At 37.9% G+C, this 14,178-nt stretch overlaps 1 protein-coding gene across 1 annotated transcript in view; it reads left to right on the forward strand.

Annotated features, from left to right (window-relative positions):
• Positions 1–14,178, forward strand: part of MUSK (muscle associated receptor tyrosine kinase) — a gene marked incomplete at both ends in the record, with an annotated part of 67,393 nt that overhangs the window by 18,446 nt on the left and 34,769 nt on the right. The window contains 1 exon segment of the mRNA XM_081103119.1: positions 10,542–10,571. Within this exon segment, the coding sequence (XP_080959245.1) occupies positions 10,542–10,571 (30 nt within the window).

Below are 14,178 nucleotides of genomic sequence, written 5' to 3' on the forward strand. Positions count from 1 at the left end.
TTTTAGGAAACTGAGGAACAGAGAGGATAACGAACTCAAGGCTGCACAGATAGAAGTGTCTAAGAAACTAAGTAATTTTGAATGCTGTCTGTTCCATTAAAGAACAACATAATCATGTGTGAGACTGTCCAGAATAGTGTCAGAAGGGGGATTGCGGAAGAAGCTAGAATTCTGTAAATAATGGAGACTAGAAATTTTTTTAAAGAGACAGTGGGTATAGATAAAGTTTTCAATAAATTTAGCAGCAAAAAGGGCAGAGTCAAAAAATGAGCAGTAGCTGGAGGCATATAGTGTTGGTTTGCAAAATTTCTCTTTTTAAAAGATAAAAAATGTTCAAGTATTAATGAGAAGGAATCTAGAGAGAAGGAAATTTTGAACATATGAGAGAGACGGAAGATTCAAAGGAATATTGGTGGTGCTTGAGAAGGCAAAAGGTATGTATTCAGGGGACAAGTGATGTGATGAACTTTATACAGAGGGTGACCACATGTCCCAGTTTTCCCAGGACGTTCTGGCTTACACCTGTTGTCCTGGGATAATTATTAATAGAGTCTCTCTATTACTTTCAAAAGTATCCAGGCTTCAACGATAAATTATATGATCACTGTGCTTAGTCAGGAAGAGAAAGTTCCTTCCTTGTAATAGGAAGAAAGGAAAAAGCGGTGTATTCCAGCATAAATGAGTTCATGTGTTTGGTGGATAGAATTTGCGAACGCTATGTTCTGATGGTCTCTATTTCCTGTAGGAAGTAGAAAGTAAGTTTATCTTCTGAAAATACTTCTATAAAGGGGGGCAGAGGGATGAGGAGAGTAGAAGGGTTTAAAATAGCTGTGGAGAATGGGAGAGATGACTCACAAGGGAAACCGGGATTCCTGGGTGACATTAAGTGGAGAATGGGACGTGAATATAGAGTGGGGGTTTTTATTGTTGGTTGGGGGTGTTTTTGCCTAGTTGTAGGTTTTTTCCTCAGCTTTACTCAGCATTACAGGTATAAGTTCACACAAAGTAGAAAGCCAAATCCAGGGCAAGAATCAAGCATTGGGGTTTTGCCGGGAAGGAAAGAAAATAGGGCAAAGGATTTGAGAATATTACAAGAGAATAATCAAAGCGATGAATCATGCAGTCTTTATGTACCAGATAACACAAACTTCGGATTAAACACTTACAGCTCCAGCAATTTGACAGACAGGATAATATGAAAATTTTATGACTAAAACACCCAGAAATTCTGAGTTGGTTGTACAACTCACAAGAATAAAATGTAAATCTTCAAAGGTCAGGAATGAGTAGGAATTTTTAAAACAGAGCCATACGCTCATGAGCTGGTTCTGCATTGTCCTGGAGGTAATGAGAGATGATGTGCCCATCTTTACAACCTGCATTCAGACAAATCCTGTTTTGGGTACACTGGTGCACTGCTGATGGGAATGCAGACTGGTGCAGCCACCATGAAAGACAGTATGGAGTTTCCTCAAAAAGTTAAAAATGGAACTCCCATTTGACCCAGTGATCCCACTTCTAGGAATATATCCCAAGAAACCAGAAACACCAATCAGAAAGGATATATGCATCCTTATGTTCATAGCAGCACAATTCACCATAGCGAAGATCTGGAAACAGCCTAAGTGCCCATCAGCAGATGAGTGGATTTGAAAACTGTGGTACATCTACACAATGGAATACTATGCTGCTGTAAAAAAGAAGGAATTCTTACCATTTGCAACAGCATGGATGGAACTGGAGAGCATTATGCTGAGTGAAATAAGCCAGTCAATGAAATAAAAATACCACATGATCTCACTCATTTATGGATAATTAAGACCATTATAAACTGATGAACAAAAATAGATACAGAGGCAGAGCAGCATGGAACAGACTGTCAAACTACATCAGAAAGGCTGGGGAGGGTCAGGGGGTAGGAGGGGCGGGGGTAAGAGATCAACCGAAGGACTTGTATGTATGCATATAAGCATAACCAATGGACACAGACACTGGGGGGTAGGGGAGGCCAGGGGAATGTTGGGGGGGGGGGGCGGGAAGGAGACATATGTAATACTTTTTGTAATACTTTAAGCAATAAAACAAAATTAAAAAAATAAAAATAAAAAATAAAAGAAACCTGGTGAAGTGTAGAGTACATGTAATCCAAATTAAAATAGATGGATGTTGGAATGTCTTGGGTTCCTGTGGATTGCATTTTCTATTACAACCTTGTTTACCCTTGGAGCTTTAAGACATTAAGACAAAAAAATTGGGCAAAGTTGAAGCTGGAACCAAGGGAGGGTTCTCAGTCAGCAATACTAGTGGGAAGAGGTGGCTTAAGATCAGTACGAAGCTGAGAGCCCCAGAGCAGAACAAGAACAAGAACAGAGCCCTTCTAGGCAGAGGGTTAGTGTCGGCTTTCCTGCCGCTGAAACAACTTCTCAAAGCAGAACCGTGTGTCAACACTTGGGGGAGGCATTAATGGGGAGTGAGGATGGAAGGACAGCCATTTGGCAAATTTAAGTGGCCTCAAAGCACGAGTGCCCATCACTTATCTGGGCACTTGAGTCTGTCCGTCTACTGCTGTGATAAGGCTTCACCACATACTCTTAGGGCTGACCAGTTCTATTGAAGGCATTTTTAAAAAGAATTTTTGCAAACATATGCAATGCATAAGACAGTAAGTAGAGTTCCAAAAGACCAAAAAAAATCATATATATATATATATATATATATATATATATATATTACACATACACACACACACATATGTGAAAATGTCCATAAATATAACTGTAAGAGATCAGGACTAATTTCCGAAATATTAGACTTCGGCTGTCTTCTTTCCTAGAAATGGGATTTCCTTATTGCATCTAGAGAAGTGGAAGCAATCATGTAATGTTTACACATTTGATTCACTTTTTTCTTTGTTTATGCTGCAGCTCTTAATATGACAAATGCCACAGAGAGAGGTATTTAAAACCCCAGTGTGTGCTGTGCTCTCGGTGATTGCAATTTTAATAAAATTTGCAGTGGTCCTGTACCAGGCATCGATTCTACTTTTTGATGCCACTAACAGGCTTGATTTGTTGTCATGAGTACCCTGTGTATTTAAAATCCAAACAAACAAAGAAAAAAAGAAGCACAAACCTTTGATATCCCTGGGGGTTATCAAGGGGAAAATTAAATCTGCATGATTAATAGGGTGCATGCTCTAAAAGAAGAGTTTGACCCATGCATTCTGATTTTAGGGGGTATTATGTTGCATTCTCATCTAAGTAGTTCTCTAGTGCTTTTAAGAAACAGTGGTAAAGTGGTCCTTTGGTTGAAGAGTTGTTAGTGAAGGCCTCTAAGGAAAAGAAAGTTATATCATTATTTTAGGACTGAAAAGACAATAGTTCAAATTAAAGACGAGTTAGGCCCTCTTTAATGCAGGTTTAAAGAAAAATGTGTTTCAAAAATTTGTCTTAAATTGTTTAATATAATTGAAATGTTTAATATAATGTTCACATTATATTATTTGAAATGAGAAACTATCTGAAATATGCATATTCTAATTAGGCAAGCTTTTTATTTCCACTTTTTAGGTATTAAAATAAGATGCACAAGTGTAAACATTCACCTAAGAGAAAGTGTTCTTTGTCTTTTTCTGCATTAACTCATCCAACAAAGATTCATGGAGTGATTTTGCAGGAAGTGTGCAAGACAAAGAAGGCAAGGCCTTCGCCAGGCTTCATTTCAAAATGTAACTAACTATTTCAATCATGCAAAGATATCCCAGAAAGCTATTAGAACTCTATGGCAAAATGGAATTTGAGTAATATTGCATTCAGTTAGTTACTTCAGAAATGACTTTCAAATTTTAATTAGTATATTCATTTCCATGAATACAAGTTTTCCTGAATATATAAGGCATAATTTTTGGAGGAAGTATAATGTACGGGATAACGTGGACTCTAAACTCTTGAGAACATTACCTGGGTTCCAGAGTCTAGAGCAGGGGTGGGCAAACTTTTTGACTTGAGGGCCACAATGGGTTCTTAAACTGGACCGGAGGGCTGGAACAAAAGCATGGATGGAGTGTTTGTGTGAACTAATATAAATTCAAAGTAAACATCATTACATAAAAGGGTACGGTCTTTTTTTTTTTTTTTTTTTAGTTTTATTCATTTCAAACGGGCCGGATCCGGCCCGCGGGCCGTAGTTTGCCCACGGCTGGTCTAGAGTAAACTGTCTAAGTTCAAATCCTGGCTCCACTACTTACAACCTGTGTAACTTCAGGTAGTTTACTCAGTCTCTGTGCCTCAGTTTCCCCACATGTAAAAACGAGGTTAATAATACTCTAACTCAAAGTTATGGAAGGATAAACTTATATAATTAAAGCTCTCATAAGAATTCTTGGCAGAGAATTATGATTCAAATAATAGTTATTCTCAATGTTAGTTCTACTGCTAATGTAACTCCTGTGCAACAAAAGGAATATTTAAACACTTGTGAAGACAATTACAGTTCTTTAGTCTGTGTGTCATCTTTATCTTTGAGACAGAAGTATTATAAAGTTCAATGGCAAAGACAAAAATTTCATTTAAAGTAGAGTTAAGTCCAGCTGGAGTGGCTCAGTGGTTGAGCATTGACCTATGAGCCAGGAGGTCATGGTTTGATTCCCAGTCAGGGCACATGCCCGGGTTGTGAGCTCCATCCCCAGTGGGGAATGTGCAGGAGGCAGCCAATCAATGATTCTCTTTCATCATTGATGCTTTCCTCTCTCTCCCTCTCCCATCCTCTCTGAAATCAATAAAAATGTACTAAAAAACATTAAGTAGAGTTGGTATTTATTAACCTTGGTCCTGTCAGAAGAATAGCAGTAGACTTCAAATCCGGAATGGACCCTAGACGTCACATAACTCAATCCTTTACTTTGCAGATAAGGGGACTTAAGACCAGAAATATCATTACTTTGCTCAAGTTACAAGGGGCTTGGATGTCCTGATTCCAATGCCAAGATATCTTCCATTAACCCATCCCCATCTTTCCTTTCTCTCTGTTTATGCTGTGTAGATCAGTATTCTGGAGCGTTCGCATGCTTTAGCATCAGATAAACCTGGGTGTTAATCCTGTTTCTGCCACTTACTAGTTATGTGAAGTGGATCATTTACTTAACCTCTGCAAGCCTATTTCCTCATTTGTAAAATGGAGGCATATCACTTAGAGCATAGAGTTCTTAAACTATCCAGTGCCTACCTGGTAGCTCTTTGATACACATTGGCTGTTGTCAGTACTGTCGTCTGTTGTGTACATTGTTTAAGAGCTGGAGGACTTCTACCCAGAGAATTTTGCTGGTTAGGCTTCTCCAATTTCATAAATAGAATGTCAACATTACCAACTGCATCTCTTGCTTCCAAAGAACATAAATCTACCCTCAAGCAGCAATGCTTTGTACCTGCATACTCGGTACTTGTTAGAGATTAAAACTTTGCTTTGGCCCCACTGTGACAAGTGATCTAAGAAGCTGTGTGAAGATGTGCCTTTGCTGGAAAACTGCAAAGGGGCTGTTTAGAGCTAACTTGTCCAATAAACAAACAAACAAACAAAGAGTATAACAAAAACGTGAAGGTGACTTTAGTGCACACACTGAATTACATCATGTTACTCACCACATAAATAGCTATTTGGCAAAAATCTTGTTGAAAATATTGTTCATTCCATCACTCATTGCTCTGAAGTAAATCTCTAGTGAGAATTTGCTTTTAAAAATTTAGTGCCTTGGGGCAGGGGGGAGTGGGGAAATGGTCTCTTTTGAGAAACTGGCATTTTACTTTACTTCCTGTAATGAGAACTGTTTATTTTCTTTTGCATCATTTTTTGCCTTAGCTGGCATGTATCTCAGAATCCAATTTGAAGCTTAGTCATAGTATGTTACAGTAAACCAACCAGAAGTCTCCTTTTCCCTGATGCTCATGTGTTAATTTCTTTTTGGTATACTCATTTCAAAACTTCAATGGAAAGAGGTAGAATTAACAAAGTTGATGGATTAATGGAACTTTTCCTTCAAGGTAGTAGTTCTGAAACATCAGTGCAGATCTTTCTAGAAGGCATAGCTCCAGGATGCATTCCCCAGAGCTTCGGATCTGATAGGTCTATGTTAAATCCTTTTAACAATTTCCTAAGATCCTTATGCAGGTAGCCTATGAACCACATTTTGAGAAGCACTAATTTAAGGATTTCTACTTGGAATGTCTTTATTCAGTTGGAGCTTAAAAATTTAAGGAGAAAATTAGCTTATCCATAATTAGTAAGATAAATGTTAGGATAGCTTCAAATTTATTCATTTGTTGAGTACCTACTATATTCCATGTAATGAGTTAATTCCTAAGGATATAGAGGTAAGTAATGGGTTATTTAGTAAGGAAGATAGACATGCAAGAAAGTAATTACAATAATTAAAGTTTAATCTATTTGCAATGATATAAGTTTGTATAGGATACACACACAGGACAAGGGAGATAGTGAGAGGTCAGGGGAAGCTTCAGAGATGTGAGGTGCAACGGGGCTTTGATTGATGAATTGCAACCAGCTCACCGTACAGATCCTATCACAATGAGGAGGGAAAATGCAGGTTTATCATGCAAGCACAGGCTAACACTGACTCATAACCAGGGAGTAAAAGGACTACAGAGTTTGGGAGAGGATCTATAGTGGTGTTATAAAAACCAGAGTGAGTTGCAATTTGACTCACAGACTGACACTGAGATTATACTCTACTAGAGGCCCGATATACGAAAATTCGTGCAAGAGTAAGCCTTCCTTCTCCCGACTGCCTGCACTGGCTTCCCTCTGGCACCTGGGACCCAGGCTGCTTCCCTCCTCCAGCCGCTCGCAGGCACCCAGGACCCAAACTGGCTTCTCTCCAGACCCGGTTTCGTCAGGAAGGACGTCCAAAATGAGGTCCGGAAGATGTCGGGGCTAATTAGCATATTATCCTTTTATTATTATAGATGGTATCCTCTTTTGGATATAGTTTTTAAATGGGTATATAACTACTATCTCATCAGCATGGGAGCCTTCAGTTTAGGCATCTAGAATCCCATCTCAAAGGTCACAGAAATGTTCCCAATTCAAGACACTTTGATAACCAGGATGCTATGGTGTCACTTAAGATTAAGGTTATGGCCCCTGCTTTTTCCCCCAGCTGAAATTTCTGGTTAGCTATAGTAATAATAATTTTATATATATATATATATATATATATATATATATATATATATATATATTCGTTTTTAATAAATGTAAGCTTCTTTGCTGTCACAACTCAAGTTATCTTCCATTTCATGAGAGCAAGAACAAAATGTTATTTGAAAATAAACTATGGCCCTGGCCGGTTTGGCTCAGTGGATAGAGTGTCAGCCTGGGGACTGAAGGGTCCTGGGTTCGATTCCAGTCAGGGGCATGTACCTTGGTTGCGGGCACATCCCCAGTGGGGGGTGTGCGGGAGGCGGCTGATCAATGTTTCTCTCTCATCGATGTTTCTTACTCTCTATCCCTCTCCCTTCCTCTCTGTAAAAACTCAATAAAATATATATTTAAAAAAAAGAAAAGAAACTATGATTTTTTTGTTTGTTTTTTGTTTGTCAATCCTCACCTAGGGACACTTTGTCCATTGGTTTTTAGAAAGAGTGAAAGGGAAGGAAGGAGGGGAAGAGAGAGAGACAGAAAGAGAGAAAAAAAACAACATTGATGTAAGAGAGACACATCGATTGGTTTCCTCCCACAAACACCCCAGCCAGGGTCAGGGATAGAACCTGCAACCCAGGTGTATGTATGGGATTTGAACCCAAGACCCATAGGTGTGCAGGAAGCTGCTCTAACCACTCAGAAACACCAGCCAGGGCAGAAAATAAACTATGATTTTGATAAATGTACCACGATTATATAAGATGTTAATATTTGAGGGAGTTGAATGAAGGATACCTAGAAACTCTCTATTGTATCTTTGCTACTCTTCTGTAAATCTAAAGTTATTTCTAAATAAAAACCTTTCAAAAGTGTAAAATAAGAAAGGTTTCTGTCCTGGTAATTACACAAGTTAGCTTCTCCCATTAAAACCAGAAAAAAAAAATGATTCTTTAAAAAAAAATAAAAATAGCGAATCAGAACTGAAGTCCAACTTTTTATCGGCTTATGGTTAAACCACTAATATATTTTCAGAATTATTTTAACAAAAATACTCTTAATAGTTGGCCTATCTATGTCTGAAACTGAAGTAAAAAAAACCCCACAAAAAAAAACAAGTTAACTTCATGTGGCTCGTCTCTGAATTAGCTGGTAAACACTTGGTGCCTGTAGTCATTATTCATCACCGTATTTACAAGCTCGGAAAATGTTATTATGTCAAAGGCCACAGAGATGTTTCCAACCCAAGCCACTTTAGAGGATCGTGATGTCACAGAGACAGGCAAGCCTTCCTTTGAGAAGCGAGTCTCTGTCTGTGCGGGTGCTGTGTATGTTTTCTAAGGGCCTTGCACTGGGACTCCTTCAGAGATGGAGCCACGTGAATAAACCTCCCCAAGCATAGCTCTGCTTCAAAGGGAACAGAAATGTAAACAGCGGGGCACACCAAGATTGGCTTTGTTTGCTTTAGCATCCAAGAAGTCAGGAAAAAAAGACCAGGTATTGACTTAGGTTTATTGTTATGTATATCAGATTTTCTTTTAATGATCGGAAAACAAAACAAGATTCAGTTCAGAAACCATGTACCACAGAGCCTCAACGTGATCACTTTTCAACCACCCCGGGTCGATTTTTTTTTTTTTTAGGTAAAAAAAAAATAAAAACAATTCAAATGACCCTTTTTGTTCTTTGTGATGCTTGTCTTCTAAGAGGAATCTCCAATGTTTAAAAGAGGATGCTAGATGAGACAAATGTAGCCTTTTATGAACTGATTCAAATAATACAGTATAGATTAGCATCATGTTTTAATAATAGGGCCTGAGGAATGGATTTCTCTTTCTACAGCACATAGATTTGGTATAGAGGGAACAAGAAAACAATGAGGAATTCTGTGGTCTCATGCGCTGGTGGTCTTGTATTCAGTGCCTGCAGTGGTGCCTTTAAGAGGCTTAGAAAAAGAGAATTACTCTGACATTTCAAAGGTATGTTATCCTAGATGCTTAAGAACAGTGAACAGGCTCACTTACGGTGAAGACTGACCTTTGCTAAGGAAGCTACAGGCTTGGGACGTGACTCCCCACCATGGCCTGCCCAGTTGAGAATCTCTGTTCAGACCATCCTACATGGTCACTCCCAGTCACTGAGCTTGTCAGGGCTGCCATGTGAACCCCCCTGAGCATGTCAGGTTTATTACAGAAGTTTTTTTGCTCACAGAAATTTTAAGTAGTCTTTGCCCTTGCTACTAAAAAAATAAATAAGAACATGCCACTGATTTGGTTGGTGGAGGCAGGAAAAGTGCAGACAGAGAAAACTATAAATGGGAAATTATGAGTTCACTTACATTTAAGAGGATTGGGTGTTAAGTGTAGAAATGAGGCCTTCTCACTATGATGCTACATACAATGCTAAAAAATTTTGGCTTGGCACCTGCCACAAATCGGTCTCAGATTCCCTGTCTGGAAAATGGGCTGAGTAACATCCATTATGTACGATCAGAAGGATATGGTCAGGGTTAAGTGAACAAATATCCATAAACTGTGAAGAACTATGCAATGTATTTGCAGCATTAAAAGTAGTTAACAATAGCATTGCTATTTTATAATTATAAACATATGTTGCAGTTAGCTTATCACTAATTTGAAGAAAGGTCTAAATTGACATGAATAAACCTTCCCAGAAAGAAAAAAGAGTTTCGTGCGAAATCTGTATCTGAAACTGTTATATTAAACCTTTTAGAACGATTCATGTCTCTTTTCTATAATTTTTTAATGTAATAAATTCTCAGTTCTGTATACCCAAGTTAGACATTTTTTACATTTTCTTTGTAGCTTGCTTCACCCGCAGTTTCCTAGCAGATAGAGAATTCATCCTCTGTGGTCTCAGCAGCCTCTGAGAGCTGAAACAGAGGGAATCTCTGCTGGTGACAGGCCCTGTTTTGCAGAAACCCCTAATCCTCTGTTTACCACAACATGAGTCTATTGCCATAGAAATGATAGCTGAGATCCCAGCTTCAACATCACTGACTTCACAGCAGGGCCTTGTAAGAGGAGAAGCCACGCTAACAGGAAGAAAAGCATTTTGTAAGAGCAGAGTAGGGAGTCTGTTACCTTGAAAGAGAAGGTAATTGTCAACATAAATAAAAATGCATGAGTGAGCTATGTTGTTGGTATGCTGTGGTTTACTTCCTGTGTAGTACTGCCTGGCTAACAGCAATCATTTGAAATTTTACATCATGTAGTAGTTAGCTTTGAAAAGGTCAGCCTTTCCCTGGATTGCATTTGTATTTTTATTGAAATAAGAAACAAGCAGATTCTAATTGCTCTTGTTGCACAACTGATATTCCCTTTTCATGATGTGTTGTTTTGTTTGTTTTGTCTTATTTTTATTAATAGAAGAAACTGAACCTGAGCAAGATAATAAAGGTATTTTTTTTTATTTCTGTACTGCTTCTTTTAAAATGTATGGTTCCATTCAATTGTTTATTTCTGCTGACCTCATAAACAACTCTAAGTGCCTTATTTTGTAAGGAAATAACCAATGGTGTATGAGGAATATTAAGTCAGCATTTAACAGAGTGTTATTAGATAGGCTAATCTATTATATAATGTACTTAGTGACTATTTTATTAAGAAAAGATGGAGTCAACAGAAATTTTAAACTTGGTATTCCAAACTCTGAAAATGCAGACAATGCGAAATGAGGTAAATCAGCAGGAGACTATCAGTCTCACACAGGCTGGAATGAAAAGTAACCTTCTGACTGGGGAGGGGGAGGGTGTTAAAATTTTTGAAGAAATGTAGAAGTGTCAAGGTGCCCGCTGGAGTTTTTACTGTTATTATCATAAGAAGACAAGTATTATGCAATTGCTCCAAACCAATTAAACAAATTAATTTTCAATTTTATATAGTGCAAAATAGCTGAAAATCAAGCTTGTTTAGGAAAAAAAAAAAACACCTATCCTAGAACAAGTTTTCCTATGACCAACATTAGGCTGGTATTATTTGAAACGGCACCTCCGTATCATAGTAACTCAAATATGGTATTTGAGCTGTGTCCCTATTTCTGAACATCAGGATGCTAACACCTAAATTTAGATAAAATCATTTCACCTGCTCCTGTGTAATTTTTTTCAGTTTAGTTTTATTTGTGTTTGCTTGCAATTCACTCCTATCAGCCACTTTTAATTTAAATCAAGTAACCTTAAAAACTTCTATAAGGGAAACTAGAAAATTATAAAGAACAAGAGGAAATAAAATCCATGAGAGCTCATTGTGTCCTCTGAAATAATTGTTCAAACAGCATTTATATGGGACCGCATTCCAATGGTCTTATTCCCTTACCAGAAAAAGTGAGGTAATTCATCTCAAGCCAAACCACTCATTAATTTCCGACTTCATTTGGATCCCCTGCCCATTGGGCTTTCCAACACACCACAGTGCAGTTTCAAAGTGAATAATGGCTGAATCTCCTGATTACAAGTTCAGATTGTAACAGTGATAATAATAAAACTCATGTATTTGAAAGTGCTTTGAAAAATGGAGAGACAGAGAAGGAAAGTGAGAGGAAAATGATACAGTTCTATTATAAAGGACTTTAATCACTGGCTACTTAAGCCCAATTTTGAATATGAGATTCTCAACCTGCAGTCAGCACCATAAACTTAGCCAGGAGAAATTAAAGGCCCAAACTCATGACTATATATCATGAGAGAAAATGCAGAGATAAATATTTCCCATGTTTATTTCCCATATTGCCGATGAACAATAGGAAAAGAAGTGGGCAAGAGCTCACAGTGAATTGAAGAATGATGGACAACTCTATTGAAAGAAGACTGGATCATTTCTTTCTTTAAAAATCCATATCAAAACAGTTGTAGACATGTTCCAAATTACTAAGTCTTGTCATACCACTTCTATTAAGCAGCTTCTATATGTAACAAAACATTTTTATATTGTCTTTCATGCAAATAAAATATGAGTAGGAATAGTCAATGGATATTTTACTTGATATGAAACATATCACATTACTTTGAAAATAAATGACCTCAAATGTAATTTCAATTTGTGGCTACCACTAAAATAATGGGAGTTTATTATTGAACTATGTTTATGTTTATTATTACAGGTGTAATATTATCCAAGGAGGTTAGGCTGGCATTTATTTTTAATTGCAACTGGCTTTACTCTTTTCAGTGTTTGATAAATGTGGCGCAATTCCTTTTACCCAACTTTCACCTTTTGTGCTTAGGACAGATGGGTAATAAAAATATTGGTGCTACTGCTGATAAAACTGGATTGAAAAATAAAGCTTTCTATTCCTCCATCCAAGAATTGGACTAACATAACTTCTGTTTCTTCATCTTCCTCATCTCTGCTCCACTCTCCCGCCCTTCACCCTAAGTTGTAGGATGGAGAACCCCTGACCTGGGGAACTCACCCGCTGCATACCTTCTTGTCTGCAGGGCAGCTGGGAGAACGATGGCCCAGAGAGGGCTGAGATAGTCATAAAATGCACAATCCCTTTCCCCATTCTCACCAATCAGAGGAGTAACTCATTCATTCAGTCATTCATTCAACAAATATTTATGAGTGCCTACCATATACCATGCAGGATTCTGGATCATCTATCTATCTATCTATCTATCTATCTATCTATCTATCTATCTATCATATGTCTATCAATCAGCCTGTATAAATAAACAAAGCATGCTCTGCCCTTTGTGATGCCTACATTCCAGGGAAAGAGACAGCCAAAAAAACAAACAAATCAATAGTTATGATGATAAATGCTATGACAAAATATAAACAAGGGTAAGGCAAATGATCCAGAAAGCATTATGATAAGGAGACATTTGAGTTGAAACCCAATAGACATTTGTAACCTTCTTTGAGGGATGGAAACTATCTTTCAATCCTGAAAAAAGGGAGCAAGTTTCTATTTTATCTTTGGCAAGAATGTGGGAGTGCAGAAGCAACCACCTTCCCTTTAATTCCTGATTTTTTTTCTCTTAACTCATTTGACTTAACAACCAAGTTCATGGTTCGCCAAGGGTATATCTACCCCCTTGGACAAGGAGACTCGCAGGTTGTCAGCACAGTCTCATATTCATGAAGCCGCATGCAATGCTAGTAGTGATCCTTTGTGATCTTCTTGTGTCCCACTGGACCTCCCAGAAGGTTCTGATATGAGACAGAGCAGTATATTAATTAAGTTAACTCTAAGGCCATATTGAACTCCAGAATGATAATTGACTATTTTATTTACAATTTCACACTATGCTTAGCTGTGTTGTGTAATATGGATCATCAGAGGTTTTGCAATGAACCCCAATGATATTCCAAATAATGGAATACCAATCAAAAGAGAAAAAAAGGAGCTGTAAATTACAACAAAATAAACACTCCCTTATTACTAAATTTCCAAAAAGAATTTAAAGTCCTCAAGTGAAAACTCTTGCCTTTATAAATTAAATAGAAAGTAATCTACATTTCATCCTGCCCTAATTTCTTATCCTTCTCATTTTCAGTTCACAGGCTCTGATTCAGGTTCAAGGGGACAGTCAGTGGTATTTGCTGCTGCTGTCACACTTTTACAGCACCTATGGGATTGAAGTAATCCCATTACAAGCTAGTCAAAGAGCCTTCTTTTTACAGATTCTCAGAGGCAATGGGGCCCACAAAATGATCATTTCAGTAGTCTCGCACTCAAAAAATGTATGACACACAAGGATAGCCCCAACACCTACAAGAGTTACTTCAGCCAAATGCTGAATGTGGACTCAAGTATGTTATATAGTCTAGGTCTCCATTATTGTTGCCAGAAAACATTAGAAAAAACAAGATTACCTGGGTTCACCCTTGCTAGGATGCCAGCCAGCCTATGGTAGTTGTCAAGGGCTCACAACTTGAGCTAAATTGGGAGAAATCTCCTATTAGGTGCTCAGATGAGGTAGCATGTTGGTCACTCTGGAGGAAATATACCCTGCCTCCTGGCTGGCTTGTGTTCTTGACAAACTTAGAATGTCCAAGG

The sequence above is a fragment of the Myotis nattereri genome, assembly GCF_964212035.1.
Source record: "Myotis nattereri genome assembly, chromosome: 12".
Lineage (NCBI taxonomy): Eukaryota > Metazoa > Chordata > Mammalia > Chiroptera > Vespertilionidae > Myotis > Myotis nattereri.